The following is a 17885-nucleotide window of genomic DNA, read 5'->3' on the forward strand; positions in this document are numbered from 1 at the left end:
TGAGGAGCTTAGATGCTTGACTGAAAGGAAGTAGATCGGCCCAAGAACGCGGCAGAAGTGTGGTGGAATCGAAAATAAAAGCAAATAATGGCAAATCAAGAGGTGTACCTTTGAAGGTTCCCGAACTTATGATTTATAAACGCGGAAATTAAATAAATGAACCAAATCTATGTTTGGCTACTTAGAAAACGAGATTTCAATATTTAAAAGAAAATATTACCATTGTCGTTTTCTTTAGTCGGATGCACATTGATTCCAATCTCCATTGTCCGTCAACACAAGGCCTTAACGTAGAAGTCCTCTAGAGGCGTCCACACCAAATCGAAATCACAAAATTCATTCTCGTGCTAGTAAGAATTGAATTCGGGAATAGGGATCAAAAATCGCTCTATTAAAATATATTATAAATAAGAATAAAATATATAGACGAAGACATCAAATTATTAAAAAACAAAGAAGAAAGAAACAAAAGAAAATCAATTTATCAGTTAATTTAAATTTAAAAAATTGAATAAATTAATTATCTTATCAATTAAAATATATGCTTCACAACAAAAAATTGGAACAACAGGGTCATTATCCATCATTTATTAATGTGAAAAGCCTTGTTTTTTTTTTATATTAGTATAAAAATAGATATGAATATGAATATTGAATATAACCGATTTATTAACCCCCTCCTCCTTTACCGCCCGCGAGTGCACTTCACTTTCCGTCAGCTTTTGATCAAAGGGGATTTTGCATAGAATTTTAGAAAATATAGGGATTTTTTTGTGTGTTTTTAAAATACACAACGATTTTTAACTAACTATTAAAAATATAAGAGTAATATGCAATTTGGCCAAAAATCAACTAAAAACGTACTTATGTCAAATTTTTTTGAACTGTTGGTAAGTTTTGATAGGTTTTCCTTTATTTACTATGATAATTGAATAAAAATTTACAAAAGCTATCTCAGCGACCCTTTTACAAAACCCTAAAGTTCCCGTCCTATATATATACTCAGGCTTAACACGTATACTCTTCGTCCTCTTTTCTCCTCGAAAACCTCCTCAAAGGGAACGCGTTAGTAGCAATGTCGCAGGAACAGCTCATCCTCCGCGGCACATTGCGAGCCCACACCGATTGGGTGACGGCCATTGCCACCCCAATCGACAACTCCGACATGATCGTCACCTCTTCCCGCGACAAATCCATAATTTTGTGGGCTCTGACCAAAGAGGAAAAGTCCTACGGCGTCGCACGCCGCCGTTTGACTGGCCACGGTCACTTTGTGCAAGACGTTGTCCTGTCTTCCGATGGCCAGTTCGCTCTATCCGGGTCCTGGGACGGCGAGCTTCGCCTCTGGGACTTGCAAACCGGAGTCACGGCCCGTCGCTTTGTGGGCCACACCAAAGACGTCATCTCAGTCGCCTTCTCCGTCGACAACCGGCAGATCGTGTCGGCGTCACGCGACAAGACAATCAAACTCTGGAACACTCTTGGAGAGTGTAAATACACTATTCAAGATCAAGACGCGCATTCCGACTGGGTTTCGTGTGTTCGATTCTCCCCCAACACTCTGCAACCCACCATTGTGTCCGGCTCCTGGGATAAGACTGTGAAGGTCTGGAATTTGACCAATTGCAAGCTGCGGTCGACATTGTCTGGCCACTCTGGGTATGTGAACACGGTGGCCGTGTCGCCTGATGGGTCTTTGTGCGCTAGTGGTGGCAAAGATGGGGTGATTTTGCTATGGGATTTAGCGGAAGGGAAGAGATTGTACTCTTTGGATGCGGGGTCAATTATTCATGCTCTCTGCTTTAGCCCTAATAGATACTGGCTTTGCGCCGCAACCGAGGCTAGCATTAAGATATGGGATCTGGAGAGCAAGAGTGTTGTTGTTGATCTGAAGGTGGACTTGAAGCAGGAGAGCGACCTTGCGAAAGATGGAACTGACCAAACCGCTGCTGTAAAAACCAAGGTACATTTTTCTTCACTAGTTAGTGGTACTATTGGATAAATTTTGTTACATGATGTGTTTTATTGTTGTCTAGATTTGTGGGTTATTTTTTCATTTCGAGTTTGTCAGTTACAGAGTGATTCATGCTTTTTTGAGTTTCTTTTGCTGCTAACAGTGAATTGCCCCTCTGTTTGTTTGGAGTTCACTTATTCATTTAGTTTTTGTTTGTGCTTTTTGTGTCTCCTTCTCCATGATAAGATAGCATTTTTTCCCTTCTGGTCAAGTGCTGACTGCTCGATTTATGGCTATGACATTATGCATTCTCCTTCTAGTACACTTCTACATAATTTACATTCCGGGCTATTCTTTGATGCTTGCGGTATCTATTCATTGTCTTGATCATATGAAATCCAACATATTATGTTTTATTATACAAGAGTGAGGTACTATGGTTACGCTAATCTTCTGGCTGTTGCAATTGTGTTTTGCCTCTTAACTGAGGCTGCCATTTAAATGGTATGCTGCATTATAGGCCTTTATCTCTAGAGATTATAAAGCTCCATCCACTTATTGCAGTTATATTTGAAGTAAGGTATATGCATATCTAAAACTTCCCGGAGATTAAGTTTGACATCACTAATTGTCTTTAACAGAAGCAGATAGTTTCTATGTGCTTTATTTAATAATTCACCTGCTGTTGCATCAAAGATGCGAGTGATAACAGAATTTTATGGTGTCAGTACTTCAGTGGTAACTTGCAAAAGCAGAGATAAATTGTATGCATCTTCTGTAGGAATGGTTTGTGAGAAAACTATCTAATGTTCTCAAAATTTTGTTGTAGGTAATATATTGCACCTGTCTCAACTGGAGTGCAGATGGAAGCACCCTTTTCAGCGGTTATACAGATGGTGTTGTACGAGTTTGGGGTATCGGGCGTTACTAGGAACACATTTTCTGATAGTTATCTTAAGATTTAAGTTGAATTGACAGAAGGATTGTGTATTCTGTGTTTTATTTGTTTTGGGGCCTTGGGCATTTTAGATTTGATTATTCTTGTTAGGTACAATCTTTTTGCTGCAGACTGTTAATCCCAGTTCTGCATAATTTAGAGGTGTTTGGCATTTTACAGACGTTAGTTCTTGGCATTCATGAATGAAGTTCGATAGCCGTATCTGAATCTCCACAGAACTTGAGATAATTTGTTTCATCAGCTGGATCTACACTAGTTTTACAGGGTGATGTAGGTGCTACTTTGGTCAAAATAGGTGGATAAAAAGGAGAAGAGAGTGCAGTATCCAAGTGACCTGGACCTTTGTAATGTGTGGAACTTTATATTCCGTGTATCCTAAATTCTGTACCCAAACAAAAAATATTGGACATAATGCAAAATTGCACTTTTCTTCCCATGTTACTAAAAGAGGTTGCACTGCACTGCGTCTGGAGTAACTTCTAACGGAAAGTGTGTGTTATTATCTTAATTTATTTCTAATTTTCCTTTTATCTTTTACTTCTGTTTTTTGCCTTTCTTTCATTTTATTTCTCCTTCCCTAATTTGATTTCTTTCTTTCAATGTGGCTATGCTTGCCAAGCAATTGTGGAGATTACTCAAAAATCCTGATAGCCTTCGCTGTCAGGTTCTTCGTGCAAGATAGTTCCCTCATGGCAATATCTTTACAACAAAACTGGGATACCGCCCCTACTTCACATGGAGAAGTCTGTTGACTGCTCAACCTCTACCACTTTCAGGTTGTAGATGGAGGGTAGGATCGGGCTACTCTATTCGAATTTGGGAGGGCCCATGGATTCCTAGACCTCGCTCTTTTAGCCTATTACTTCGCCCTCAACAGCCCGGGGATCTTCAAGGTAGCTGTCCTCATCGATCCTACAAGTAATGATTGGAACGTGACTAAGGTGGAGGACTTATTCCTTCCGACTACAGACATTATTTTAAACATTCCAGTTAGCCAATCAGGGGGGGACGATCTCATTGTGTGGCACTACTCCACTAACGTGATTGCAGTGCATATCATCTTGCGTTCGAGTTAGAGGTGGAAGTATCTTGTAGTGATAGGCTGGTTGAACAGGTTTTGGTGGAGGAAACTCTGGCAAGCAAATGTCCTAGGTAAGGTTAAGATCTTCACATGCGCCTGCCTTAATGTTCTTCCCACAAGCTCGAACCTCCATAGGAGAATCCAGGAAACATCTTCTATGCGCCCGCATTGCTACACCGAGGAAGATGTCTCCATGCTATACTGCTGTTCCATTTTGCCCGTCAGGTCTGGGGTGGTTCAAACTTTAAGTCGGATATGATCTTCAAGAGATACCAATCCTTCATTTCTTGGCTGTCACATGTAGCAGATTTGTTAACGGGAAAGGAGTTTGAGTTCTTTCTCTGCTTATGTTGGTCTCTATGGCGTTGCAGAAACTCCAGACTTATGCAAGGAAAATGTTTATCCCCGGACCAAGTAGTGTGCTTTGCAACTCGCTACATTGAGTTTTCTTAAATAGAACTGTGAGAACGCAGTTAACCAGCTCCGTACGGGTGCCCCTCGCTGGGCGGGTCCCCCTACAGGAGTCGTTAAACTCAATTTTGACGGAGCAATTTCAGACAGAGGTTAAGCTATGGGAATTGGAGTGGTAGCTCGAGATGAGTATGGCAGCTGTATTGCATGGATATCACGCAGAATGAACAAAGTCAGGCACGACGAATTGGCCGAAGCATGGGCGGCTTTGGAAGCTATCCAACTAGCAATCCCACAAGGATGGTCATCTGTTATCTTAAAAGGGGATTGCCCAACTCTTATTACTAAACTTCAGTCCCCGAATCAGGATTACTCCGTAGTAGGGACACTGGTCTCTAACATTCAGGCGACTGTTGGTGCCTTTTCTTCTTGGTCTTTTAGCTTCGTTAAACGTATTTGTAATGCAGATGCTCATGCCTTGGCCAAATCTGCTTCTTCTTCTGCATCGTAGGGATCTACTCTTCCACAAGCAATTATGGACATTGTTACTCTTGATTTACTTTGAGGAATGAACGTTGTTTTCCCATCAGAAAAAAAAAAAAAAAAGAAAAGAAAAGTATTAATAAAAAAAATTAATGTAATTAACTATTTTCATTTATAAAAATAAGTCTTATGTGGTAAATTAAATCAAAACTAATTTACTAGACACGTAGGAGAGATATAGAAAGATTGATTGATTTTCATTTTAAATAATATAATACGATATGACATGGATTACACCAATGGAATGTCATTAATGGAACGATGATGAATAAATGTGCTAATTTGAATTATCTCGATGTAATTATTTTAACTTTTGATTATGTAATTTTTTTTTTTTCAAAATTATCAAGTTTTACTTAAACATTTATGACTTTTGCATATTATCTTATTTCATTTGAATATGTAATATGTTCAAAATATAATGGGGGTGTCAATGTGGAATGTTGTTTAGATTTTTGAGTAGAGAAATTTAGAAAAATACTTGTTTCTCTAAATTACACCTGCTTTTAGAACATAATTATAAATACTTTCTTATTGTTTGAAAACTCATAAATACTTTCTCCAAACAAAAAATAGTTATATATTCCCTAAACGGTAAAACGAACATTACTATTTTACCCTTGCTTAAATGTTTCAACAATAATAAAATATATATTTTAAAAAATGTAAAAAGAATCAGGATGGATTTAAATAAATATTCTGTAGGAAATATTAGTCATATAAATATTTTGAAAATTATAAAAGAAAATATAAAATATTAATTTATAGTGCAAAAAGATATCGTAGTCCGTTCAATACAAAAATTAGATGAAATCTAACAATAGCGAACGGAATTCACTCATCGTTAAATAACCATTTAAATCAACAAGAAATTTATAATTTTTCAAATAGTAAAACTACGTTGTAATTTACACTTGTACTACAAGAAGAAGCATATAGTCAATATTCACACTAGTTTACAACAAACGTGAATTGTAATTTAACCCTAGATCTCATTTACTAAAACTCATATGCATGGTTCAAATTAAGCAATTGTTGGGGGCAATGTCAAAAATTGAGCACAATACAGCTCCACAAGGAGAAGAGGTATAAAGAAAAGGACACACGAATTCTATAAAGACGGTAAGAAAAAATTGTGGTCATTTTTTTTTTCCCGGAATAACAGGCGATGAACTTATATTGAACCAAAACCAATACCAGAACATTGTTCACACAAACAAGGCATCAAACACTCCTACCACCTAATGAACAAAAACAGCAAAGGAGCGAAACAAAATCCAAGCCACCATCAGATTAACAAAGTACTCTTTGGGGCTAAAATGTTTATTAACCACTTCACCGATATGTTAAGTTATAAAAATGCAACTTCGTTTTGAAGATCATCGTTGATGATGCCCTTTGCTTCTATAATCTTAGTTCAGCAGAACCAGATGGAGCAATAATGTCATTGTCCAGAGTAATTTTTGGCATGAAAAGGCTGGAAACACAAGATTTTGATTGAATTCAACCAGCATTGCCGTGAGGAGTGCAAGCACTCACAGCAAACTACGGCTTGAGCTTACAAATCCACCTGATCAGAGATATGTCAATCGGTACAAGAAAGAATGTGCTATCTCCTACTCTTTCTGGGTTTCAGTCTCTTAATAGCCATGAAAGTTACTGCAGTTGATAGAGAGTACCTGCACACAACATCTATATTAGGAAAACTGTTGATTAATTTCAAAGGTGGAGCACAAGAACAATAAAGCAAGAGCCGAAGATTAGTGTATCTATAATGAAAGTGGATTCCGACGAAGTAACTGATGGTTGAAGTTTTAGTTCATCCGAGCTTTTAAAAAGGGTATCTATTTCTAGTTTTTCTTTGGTAAGATCCATTCCGTCTGAAGTATAAAAAGAGAAAAGATAACGCAAGACTGGAAAAATTAGTAGGGAGGATATCAGGGCATTTATAACTAAAACCGTGAGTTCACTGAGTTGAAGGGAACCTTATGTACTCAGGCACAAAACCCGGAAAGAAATAACTATTTGTTGCTTATGAATCAACATCTGCCAACAGAGGTTTGAGTCAAGACAATAAGAAACAGTATCGTTTCTGAGAAAACATCAATAGTAGAAAGGAGACCACGATCATCTGATTCCAATTCTCCTAATCATTCTTTAGCTAAAAAGACAGGCATGTAGAGCATTCACAACTATAATGAGCATGCTTATAAAGAATTGAAGATGTTGAATAGAGCACAATAGTGATCATGAAACCTTTGAACCAAAACAATGAGGCACAAGTCCAAAAATCATGTAGTTGTGCATCATATTGCAGCTCATTCCACATTTTACCTAGCTGGTAACTTCTCGGGCTTTTAGCAATTCTGAACCTTACAGTTTATTAACCATTGATACTAGGAAACGTTATTTGATGCTTGTACAACCAGATCTCACCAAGAAGGAATCATGCACAGAACATAATGACAAATAAGTTGAAAACTTTGATCAGCATATGCTGGAAGGGGGGCGAGAGACTAAAGGAACTATCAAGCTAATGAAATAATCAATTATGATGCAACAAGTACACAATGTACATGCAATAAGTTAAGGTAAAGTACCATGTTAGCATATAGTTGAGATGGTCCTGTGGCATCACTGAACTATGAATTAGTGTATTAGCATCCTTTGGAATGGGGTATGGGCTGCTTGGATTAACATTCTCATTGATATGTTCAATATAGAGTGTATTCTCTGAAAGTCGACAAGCACCAGCAATTGCTGGAACATCCACATAAAACCACTGAGATGCATTGGGATCATTTGCTGGAACGAATATGCTAGGCTTCTCACTACCCCGTATAACTCCAATCACATCAACAGGGATGACAGATGGGCCGGGCTCCTGTCAGCTTCAATATAATGAAATGTAATTCACATTGACAATATCCATTAGCCTTAATGAAAAGGTGCAAGAACATTATTTAAAACCTCAAGAGCTTCCAGCTTAGCAGACCAAAAGCACCACCAAGAAGTTTTTGCGCTCTCTTGATTGATGGTGGATGAGCTACTTGAAAGTGGTTCATCTGCTGAAGAATCTATAGCCTTATCCCTCCAACTCCGTGGGACCCATCCTCTATTGACTAGAATAGGTGATTGTATACTGCAAAAAGTTTTAGATGCTCAAGATACACAAGTACAACATAGTTTAATACAGCATCTGAGAAAATTTAAAATTCTGAAAGTCAACTTAAGAGAACACGTGATTGGACATTTATTTACACATTTGATGAAACAAGTTGAGTGCTTAAAAGCATTTATGGCATAAATCTTTCTACAATGCTTCAGCCACAACAATGGTAAAATGCTTAGGAGCACTTTGTTCAGGGGTCCTTTCAAGATAGCACGTAATCTCTTTATTCTGTGGTTGGCTATCTTATAAAGGCTATCTATGTTTGATAAACCATGGTGTCAGCAGAGTAGCCAATGTTGTGTCCTGTGTGATGATCAACAGGTAGAGGCACATCCACATATGTTCTTTCATTGCACTTAATTCAACTAGATGTCTGCTTGTACTTCATAGAGAAATTCAGTTTCAATGGTCCCATTTTCAGTGGCAGTGTGGTATTGAATGAGCTACAAGAAGAAGGAGAAGTAAGTATGTCATCAATGCAGCATCTAGAACAGTCTTAGTATCCACAGTCTACCACGTTTGGTTGGAAAGGAATAAGAGGCGCTTCCAAGGCACATCAACAGTGGCAGATAGATTAGCAATGAAGATTATAGAGCAAGTTAGGCTGAGAATATTGAGTGATGAATTAAAACAAAACTTGCAAACTTCTGTATTATAGGTTAGGGAAAATAGCCTCGAACTAATGTAATAGTGATAGGGAAGGCTTGTTGTTCTTGTACTTGCTACATTTTATCTTTCATTGAAATTTACATTTACCCAAAAATCTTTCTACAGTGCTAAATTTCGAACTCAACCCCCCCCCCTCCTTTCAGGAATAGCTCTTACTTCCATATTCAGAATATTTCCTCAAGTTTGCTCAGCTAAAAAAAGATAAAAAACATTGACCATTTTTGTTCTTGACTTAATTAGAAATGAACATATCAATCATTTCTAAAATGAACATACTCCACCTAGCTGTCTTAAATTGTTTGTATATGAAGAGGTAACATATCCATAATAAAATTTCAATTGCTCTAAAAATTCTAAATAGCTTAAACGCAAATGGCCTGTCCCCGGACCCCACCGTCTACCCTCAGCAATTATATAGAAAGTGCTCAGATCTTGAAAATGTGCTCTTAGTATATATACATTTTATTGATTTAATCAAATATGCCCAACCTTATGAAATCCTAAATTAGTTTACCCCTTTCCCACCAGCCAGCACCGCCTCTCTCTTGATCTCTCCCTCTCCACCTCCCTCCTTTGTGTCCCACCCTCTCTCCTGCCCTCCCTTTCCCTCACAACTATCACTGGCTCCTCACTTTCTCTTCCCTTTCTCCCTATCATCCCCGCTATCCTCCCTCCCTGTCCTCCACTGCCTTCCTCCTCTTTGTTCCTATCCATTTCTCACACTTTTGCTACATGAACTTCCCTTCCTACACCCAACCCCCTTAAAACTTGCCATCATTCTGGTATTCGCTGCGGCCAAAGAAAAGGTAAGGACTGGAAGATGAAAAAAAAAGGGAATCGAGAGAATAAAAAGGAAAAAAGAAAAACTTAATAAATTTAATTATTTTTATGGCACATCCTAGTTTATATTTCAGTCCTACAACACTAAATGAATTACTTAACCAAGTCAATTTCTTTTATAAATGTAAGAATGATTGTTAGTTACTATATATTTGGGAGGACTAAACACTAAAGACAAAAGGGCCGTGAATAGCTAATTTTCTTGCTTAAAAGACTAACATTTTACATAATGCTCATTTTTGTTTTAGTGCTTCAGTACATTTTTTTTTTCCTTTCATGGAGACAATTCTACTACATATATAAGTTTCAAATTGACCAAGGCCTAGTTTACCTTCCTGGATAGGATCAAATATCCGGCCTAACCAGCCCTAAATTTCAGTTAACTTCAATTTGGTCCAGCCTAGGATGGTAAGTTTGGGACCGGGATTGTGCCCCCCAAATGTGGATAAACAGCAGACTATAATCCAGCCCATTTTGGGCCGATTATTATCCACCCAGCCCATGTGCAAGTATTGTGCCTCTTGCCCATGTGCAAGGGCTTTTACCACGCAAAAATCACTATCCATGCCTTTTTGTCTTTATCTTTGGGCATATATAAAAGTCTTAAACAATCACGTTTTTAATCCATTTAGATGAATATGGGATTCTTTTAACAAATTCTAATCACAATTTTTATCATCTTAAATAAATAGAGGATAAAAATATCCTCTCCAAAATAATCCCTATTTTAATCCCACATTTATCTATCATCCTTTTATCCCATCCTAGGATGTAAACATGGGCCCAAGGGTAATCCTTTAAGAAAAAATATAATGACAACTAGGTTATTTGCCAAAAAAAAATTCACAAAATCGTTGCTAATAGATTATCGTTTTAATCTAAAACCTAAAGGTAAGAAATTTTGGTACATATGGTAAATTTAAACAGAAGGATTTTGTAGTCATGAAGGCAGGAGGAAAGATTTTTAGCTACATCAGAAGAAAGGCAGCCTTCATCTATATATGAACAGATAATGCTTTATTGCTGCTCAATTAAGGATGAGGAAGGGAACCAAAACCAATATCAAAAGCACAAAGTACCAACCATAAGAAGTCTTAGGTTCAATGACGAACGCAATGAAAATAAAGTATAACAAATGTGACATGACGAAAATTATTGATATTTTAGAGACTATTGGTGTAAATGCATCGAGCAAGTTGGATGAGATAGTGTTTAAGCTTGATTTGATTTTTTATTGAGTTTCATATTGTGTTTTTATTTGGTTTAATTATTAGATAAGTCAAAATGCAAAGAGCTTAATTAATTCATATACAAGTCCAGTTTGTGTAGCACTAATCGAGTCAACCTCAAGTCAAGTTTCAAATCTTATAAAACAAAAAAAGCTAGTTGAAGTTTGGTTTCTTGAGTTCAACAAGCCTTTACCGATTGATAGTGATCAACTTGAACTGATTATATGAATAACTTGATTTGATTTAATTCCTATTAGGATATATAATAAAAAATTGGTTCATCAAAAAGATGTCGAAGGGACAAATATTAGAGACTAAAACTAAGTCCAGAGGAAAATGTTCTTCAAATACCAGATACATTTATGACATTTATTTAAGTAAATGATAGCATCATAGCCTCGTGAAAGCTGAATACTATGTTATACAATTAAGAGGCAATTGGTATGCATAAGTGATTTTGGTCGAAAATGAATGATCTTATTATATCATTACTATGATCGGTATGCCAAAGGAATAAAAAAATAAATTGAACCAAAACTTTTCAAAACACTTTATTCATACATCTGGTAAATAATAATGAAATTTATAAATAAACAAATAAATTGCACAAAGTCTATCTCATAACAAACATTATTTTAAACACTAAATCAATTATAATATTAGAAAATTACTTTTTGGATGTTTTCATATATTTGGAGATTTAATGAGTATTTATCATTTACAAATAATAGCGTACATATTGGGAATATAGAACAATATATAGTATATTATATTATATAACATTTTATAATTATAATAGCAAATATTTGACAAAAATAAATATAAATATATACAAGAATGTAACAGGCTTTATATTATACTTAATAAAATATTTAAAAAGTTAAATTATTTATGTTATATATTGATATATTTAGGTAAAACATATTTAAGAATATTATATATATTTGTTATACCAAAATAAACATAGAAAATAGTTCCACACATATGTATCAATATATTATGTTAATTATTGTATATAACAATATAATGCATTTATGTATGAAATATATATATATTTAGATATTTTTATGTGAAAGTACATGAATTTTAATACAACATGTATTGCCATTAAAAAGTTAATCTGTATTGTTGCATTAAGTTTATCAAACATATAAGTACATCAATAAGTTGCATTATGTAATATCCTATGATGCATAAATGTGAATGCATTACAGAAGTTTAATATAAATATCAGTGCCCCTACAAATAAAATAAAATATTATGCATGGGTTAAAATATGTATATGGAAACATAATATTATTATGTATTATATGATTTACATATAATCTTTTATATATTTAATGTATTTCAAAAATATATAATATTTGTGGATACAAATCTTGTAAATAAACTTTATTAAAGGTTATGTTAGCAGTACAAAAAATAGTAAATTCCTATTCCATTTGGAGTAGCTAAACCATGCGTGAAGGAAAGAACGACTGGTCCCACACTTTTATGAATGACCATTACTATGGGACTGGAATTTCTAGTTTTGAACTATGCAAAGCATATTCTTCATTAAGTGTAAATGTCTATTCCTTCCTACATATCATTCATGTCATAAAAGTTTTAGCAAAGGAGAGTCTGTTAGATAAATGTTAATAACCTTTTTGGTGCAAAACTTCAACTATAATCCTACCTTTCAGGGTCGCCGGGTACTGGGATTAGGAGAGTTATGAGGTAGTATCCATTTTCAGTCACTCCAGAAATCCCACACTTTTATGAATGACCATTCCTATGGGACTGGAATTTCTAGTTTTGAACTATGCAAAGCATATTCTTCATTAAGTGTAAATGTCTATTCCTTCCTACATATCATTCATGTCATAAAAGTTTTAGCAAAGGAGAGTCTGTTAGATAAATGTTAATAACCTTTTTGGTGCAAAACTTCAACTATAATCCTACCTTTCAGGGTCGCCGGGTACTGGGATTAGGGGAGTTATGAGGTAGTATCCATTTTCAGTCACTCCAGAAATGCTCCTTGAACGCGGGCCAATATAAATTGACTTCTTCTCATCAAAAACTCCTTTACACTGCACTCTCCTGAACTCCAAAGAATCGAAATTCCCGCTGGAAGGCACAATCTCATTCCCCTTGAGTGGTTCAGTCCCAAGTCTAATCTGCCGGTACTCCAGCATCTTTATCTGTACAAACCGGAATAACTAGTAAATAAATAAAAACAACTCTACTGGAGATTTCATATTCAACTAAAAGAAAAACAAATTGCAACATCTGGTGAATCCTCATCTTTAAGAGCTTCATCCACAAGAAATTTTATTGCATTCATCGCGGAGGCGAGTAATGTACCAAGGTTTGCATTATAATATGATTATGATTATTAAAGAAAAATGGATTACTCTAAAACTTTGTGAAATTTTGAGTTGTTACTGGTTAGGTTGTCATATATTGTTTTCACACCCAAACATCTGCCACTTGTTAAAAACAGTCTGCTGCTTGAATAAAGCTAAAAAGTAATCCAGTACAACTACTCAATATCACCTGCACAACCACATATATTCCAACAAAGGCTGGGTATTGGCAGAGAACAAGTAGTAATGCAGATTCAAACAATTAAAAATTAAATTGAAAAACTAACCTTTTCTTGTCTTCTGAAGATTTGCCAAGTGCCAAGGCCAAAGGTGATGGCTCCTGGTACAAAAAGCAATAACTTTGACCATATTGACCTCTCCCTTTTCTCTGAAATCCATGTACATCAAGAAAAGGGAAAATCCCAAAAGCGCAGATCATTTTCAAATGAACATCCCATAGGGGGAAAAGAAAGAAGAAGAAGAAGAATCATTTTCACATAGTAGCAATATTCTTCAAAAACTGAAATGCATTAAATCTTGAAATGCCACAAAGAATAAAAGCAATAGAATTGATATAACCTTGTACTGGTTGAGGCGCCGTGAAGGCGGACTGGGCAGAAGTAGAAATTAGGGATGATTGTGGAACCCACTTGGAACGGATCTCGGGGTTTACTCGCCGCCGGAGATTCCTAGCTACGATCCTGGAGATGGAAGCTGCTGACATCTTGAACGAAATGCATTCCCTGTGCCAAGTAAAAAAGGAAATCTATAGCAAGTATTTGCTGAACTGGACTTTCAACACAACAAACACCCAAACTACAGTTTCCATTTCTACAACCACTTTTTCAGCATTTCAGACCCAAAAAAACCCTCAAAGTTTGATTTCAAACCCAAGAAAAGCCGATTATTTCAGACCTAAAAAATCCTAATGTTCTAATAGAGGTCTGATTACTTGAAGAAACTAAATGAAGGGTGTGAGTTTGTGCGATTTTCATCCTCAAGAACCATAAAAACAGAAAAAACAAAAAAGGGATAGAAAAAACAGGTTTTTTTATACTTGTTTACCTGGGTTTCCTTCAATAAAAGAGGTGGAGAAGACAGTGGGGGAGCTAACGAAGACAGTGGGGGAGCCGACGAAGACGGTGGTGGTGCACGGTTTTTGCGGCTGTAGCGAAGACGGGGGTGGTGTACGATTATTTTGCGGCGGCGATGTCTTTAGGATTTGGGTGGTGAAGTACTGCCATGACTGATTTTGGTGGTGAACGGATACAAGGGAAAGAAAGGGACGTGGTCATGAACGACTGAAAAGGTTGTGCTATTTTGGGATTTTCGCTATTTGGGCATAATTTAGGGATTTTATTTTTTAGAATTTTTTTATGGATATGTGGAGTGTAATTTAAAAACTTTTTATTTTTTTTATATATTTAATAATTAAAAAATTGGAGGGAATAAACTTTTTTGGAGTCAAACTCTTTTGCTATACCAATAAATATTTATTACAAAAGGATCAGATGATGTTGTTTCAACACACTTTTTATTATTATAAAATATATTTTTTATATAACAAATAATATCTTAAAAAAAATTAAAATAGTGCTATTTTCATCGAAGTTCTTGTTATGGGATAAAATTGATAGTAAAGCAACTTTTGCTTTTCTTATAGCGACTGGTGTTGAGAATTCTGCTTTCAGACATCTCGTGTGGATGAACATAGAGGAGATCCACGTTGATCTCTTCGTGAACGTAGATGCAAAGAATGAACAAAGCGCGTAGCCGATCAGAATAGAATCAAAAAAGTATAATCTTGTGGTTAGATTATCAGTTCTTTCGAATTATGCCTAAAGCCACAAAAATGTTTATGCATATTTTATTTATTCATTTTTACTGAACGCCAGAAAAATCAAGCGTACATACCTTTGATTGGATTTTAAATTCGATTAATTTTGACTTTTGCTACTTTCATTATTTTTTCGGGACATACTATTCTTTTTAGTGGTATCACATTTCAATTCGATACTCGTGGTTTTGTGGCTTAACATGTTTTATTTGATAAAGCATGTTAATATGATTAGCTTTACTTTAGAAGCATGATTCATTATTTTTATAGCATGACTAGATGTGGATTGAATACATAGTGACTAGATGTGGATTGAATACATAGTGATTCTTATAGCTCACATCAGCAATGGTTTACAAGTGATATAGAAATGGGAAAGTTAAATGAAGGTGGGATGGTCCTAAAGTTAGGTGACGACAAGGTTGTTGTTGCTAAAGTTGTAGAACTAGTCTGTTAGCAATTAGTGATCATGTTAGGATGGAGTTGAAAGATTGCTATCATATACCTCAGGTGATCAAAAATATTGTGTTAATTCCTTTATTAGAAAAATATAGTTCAAATTTTTTTATCAATAAAAGTTGTTTCTGTTTGATGGAGAATGATTTTGCACATCTGTTAGATCGTTTGCATAATGGTCTTTATTATGTTCACAAAATAATTCTATTATGACTACTCAAAAACAAACAAAAAATAGATAATCAAAGAACATGCAGATCTAGCATGTAAGCTAGGTCATATTTTTGAAGATAGGATAAGAAAGTTGGTAGACTCAAAATTTAGAAATATATGATTCGGACAACCTGCCAACTTGCTAGTTCTATCTGAAAGAGAAATGACTAAGAAGTCCTTTGTAGGACAAACCACACTTGCCAACAGTTTGTTGGATTTGATTCATTCAAACATTTGTGGGCCACTAAAAATATGTATGTTAGAGTTGGGTTCGCCTACTTCATAACTTTTTTTCAATGATCAATTATAGTATAGTTGTATTCACCTGATGAGGTACAAGTCTGAAACCTTTGGAAGGTCCGAGGAACTTATACATGAAGTGGAGAACCAAACTAATCTCAAAATTAAAACTCTTTGATCTGATCGAGGTGGTGAGTATTTGAATGTGAAGTTCTTGGAGTATCTAAAAGAGAATGGGGTTCTCTATTAGTGGACTCCTCCTGGAATGCCAAAATTGGAACGACATTTATGAAAAGAAGGAATTGAACTTTGTTGAATTGATTTTACCTTTGTCCTTCTGCGAGTATGCTCTTGAGATGATGGTCAAGTTGTTAAATATGACGTTTTCTAAGGCTGTAACCCAAACGCGATATAAGATATGGCATAGAAAATCTATATTCTACAAATATCTTAGAGTGTGGGGTAGCCCAATATACGTCAACAGACTAGTAGGAGACAACTGGACTCGAAGTCTAGTATGTGTAGGTTCATCGGTTATCCCAAAGAAACTACAAGGTATTATTTTTTACTCCGGATAAAAAAAAAATATTTTGAGAAACACAATGTTCCTAGAAAAAAGTTTTCCAGCAAATACCTGAGGAGTTGTTCCTTAAGGAATCAAGTGAAGTGACACCTCAGCTGGATATGGCAACATCTCTCATACTGATAGTTCTCCTAACAATATTCTAATCCTCCGAAAGTTGACTAGAGTAGCCCAGCAGCCTGAGAGGTATGGGTTTCTAGGTCTGAGATGTTTGTTGCATAATGATCCAAAAACATATGGAAAAACGATATTGGACATAGATTCAAGAAAGTGGATTGAGGCTATGAGATCCAGGATGGACTCCATGAGTTCCAACAAGCCTTGGACTTTCCTAAAGTTGGAATATACATTTTGACAAAGGCATACAGGGTTATAGTTTTGTCAAGAATAACTTCGACTCTTGTGTATACAAAAAGAGCAATGGGAGCTCAATTGCGTTCCTAGTGCTTTATATGGAGGACATCTTGCTCATTTGGAATGATATCAAGATGTTATGAGACAATAAAGCATGGTTATCCATGCAATTCTCAATAAAGACTTGAATGAGACTTCCTGCATCCTTGGCATCAAGATATTTTGGGATAGATCCAATAGGATGTTAGGAATGATCCAAATCTTGAATTTCGAGTATGTCTTGAAGAGATTAAAGATGGAAAATTCCAAACGAGAATTTCTTCGACCAGGCATGGGGTTAAACTTTCCAAGACTCAATCTTCAAAGTCTAATGAGGAGCTTAGAAAGATGTTTGACATCCCTTATGCACCGTAAGCAGCATACAGTATGAGCTCAGTCTTGGTGTACAATGATGGAGAGTTGATTTAGAAAGCTATAGTGATGCTAGATTCCAGTCTAATGTAGATGGTGCCAAACTTTAATCTAGATTCATATTAAGGCAAAATGGTTATGTGGTAACTTGAAAAAGTTCCAAGCATGATAACATAGTGGATTCCACTACAAAAGCTGAACAAGTAGAAGTTTGGATGAAAACTACATCCAATAGTTGGGTGTAATGCCTAGCATTATCAACCTAGTAGTTATCTCTTGTAATAACAAAAAGTTATAGCTAAGCAAAGAATTCAAGATATCATCACAGATCTAAATATATTCTTAAACGCTACCATCTACTAGGCGAGATGGTAGCGAGAGGTGGCGTGCGGTTGGACTATGTCACATCTGCAGAAAACACAACAGATTCGTTGACCAAATCGGTTTCGCAGATTGCTCATGCTCAAAATCTTGAGAAGATAAATTTGATATACATGTGCGATTAGCTTTAGGTCAAGTAAGGATTATTTAAATAAGTGACCAAAGCCAATTAGATTGACATTCATAATTTATTTAGCAATTCCTT

The 17885-nt window shown here is 35.7% G+C and overlaps 3 protein-coding genes across 4 annotated transcripts; 2 read left to right on the top strand and 1 right to left on the bottom strand.

Annotated features, from left to right (window-relative positions):
• Positions 989 to 3348, top strand: LOC105158050 (guanine nucleotide-binding protein subunit beta-like protein). Its single transcript, XM_011074668.2, has 2 exons — positions 989 to 1963; positions 2784 to 3348. Exons 1-2 carry the CDS (start codon positions 1076 to 1078, stop codon positions 2883 to 2885), a joined length of 990 nt encoding a protein of 329 aa, XP_011072970.1. The 5' UTR covers positions 989 to 1075; the 3' UTR covers positions 2886 to 3348.
• LOC105158122 lies at positions 4565 to 4915 on the top strand. Its single transcript, XM_011074759.1, has one exon. The coding sequence runs from the start codon at positions 4565 to 4567 to the stop codon at positions 4913 to 4915; it is 351 nt and encodes a 116-aa protein (XP_011073061.1).
• LOC105158051 (surfeit locus protein 1) lies at positions 6424 to 14539 on the bottom strand. 2 transcript variants are annotated; one of them, XM_020692866.1, is made up of 7 exons: positions 14271 to 14539; positions 13785 to 13948; positions 13493 to 13545; positions 12802 to 13040; positions 7918 to 8089; positions 7548 to 7831; positions 6424 to 6626 (listed from the first exon to the last, which is right to left on the bottom strand). In XM_020692866.1, the coding sequence occupies exons 2-7, from the start codon at positions 13927 to 13929 to the stop codon at positions 6557 to 6559; spliced, it is 963 nt and encodes a 320-aa protein (XP_020548525.1). In that variant the 5' UTR covers positions 13930 to 13948; positions 14271 to 14539; the 3' UTR covers positions 6424 to 6556. The 2 variants fall into 2 exon arrangements, with proteins under 2 accessions (XP_020548525.1, XP_011072971.1); XM_011074669.2 differs by having other exon boundaries at positions 13493 to 13593; positions 14271 to 14538.

This window comes from Sesamum indicum, linkage group LG3 (assembly GCF_000512975.1).
Source record: "Sesamum indicum cultivar Zhongzhi No. 13 linkage group LG3, S_indicum_v1.0, whole genome shotgun sequence".
Taxonomy (NCBI): domain Eukaryota; kingdom Viridiplantae; phylum Streptophyta; class Magnoliopsida; order Lamiales; family Pedaliaceae; genus Sesamum; species Sesamum indicum.

Bases quoted from the DNA above. Each gene is read 5' to 3' on its own strand.
- LOC105158050 (XM_011074668.2), top strand. From the start codon at position 1,076: ATGTCGCAGGAACAGCTCATCCTCCGCGGCACATTGCGAGCCCACACC. The intron at 1,964-2,783 runs GTACATTTTTCT...ATTTTGTTGTAG, and splicing joins CCGCTGCTGTAAAAACCAAG to GTAATATATTGCACCTGTCT.
- LOC105158122 (XM_011074759.1), top strand. From the start codon at position 4,565: ATGGGAATTGGAGTGGTAGCTCGAGATGAGTATGGCAGCTGTATTGCA.
- LOC105158051 (XM_011074669.2), bottom strand. From the start codon at position 13,929: ATGTCAGCAGCTTCCATCTCCAGGATCGTAGCTAGGAATCTCCGGCGG. The intron at 7,832-7,917 runs GTTTTAAATAAT...TGAAGCTGACAG, and splicing joins CTAAGCTGGAAGCTCTTGAG to GAGCCCGGCCCATCTGTCAT. The intron at 6,627-7,547 runs GTACTTTACCTT...TGTTGTGTGCAG, and splicing joins CTCAACTATATGCTAACATG to GTACTCTCTATCAACTGCAG.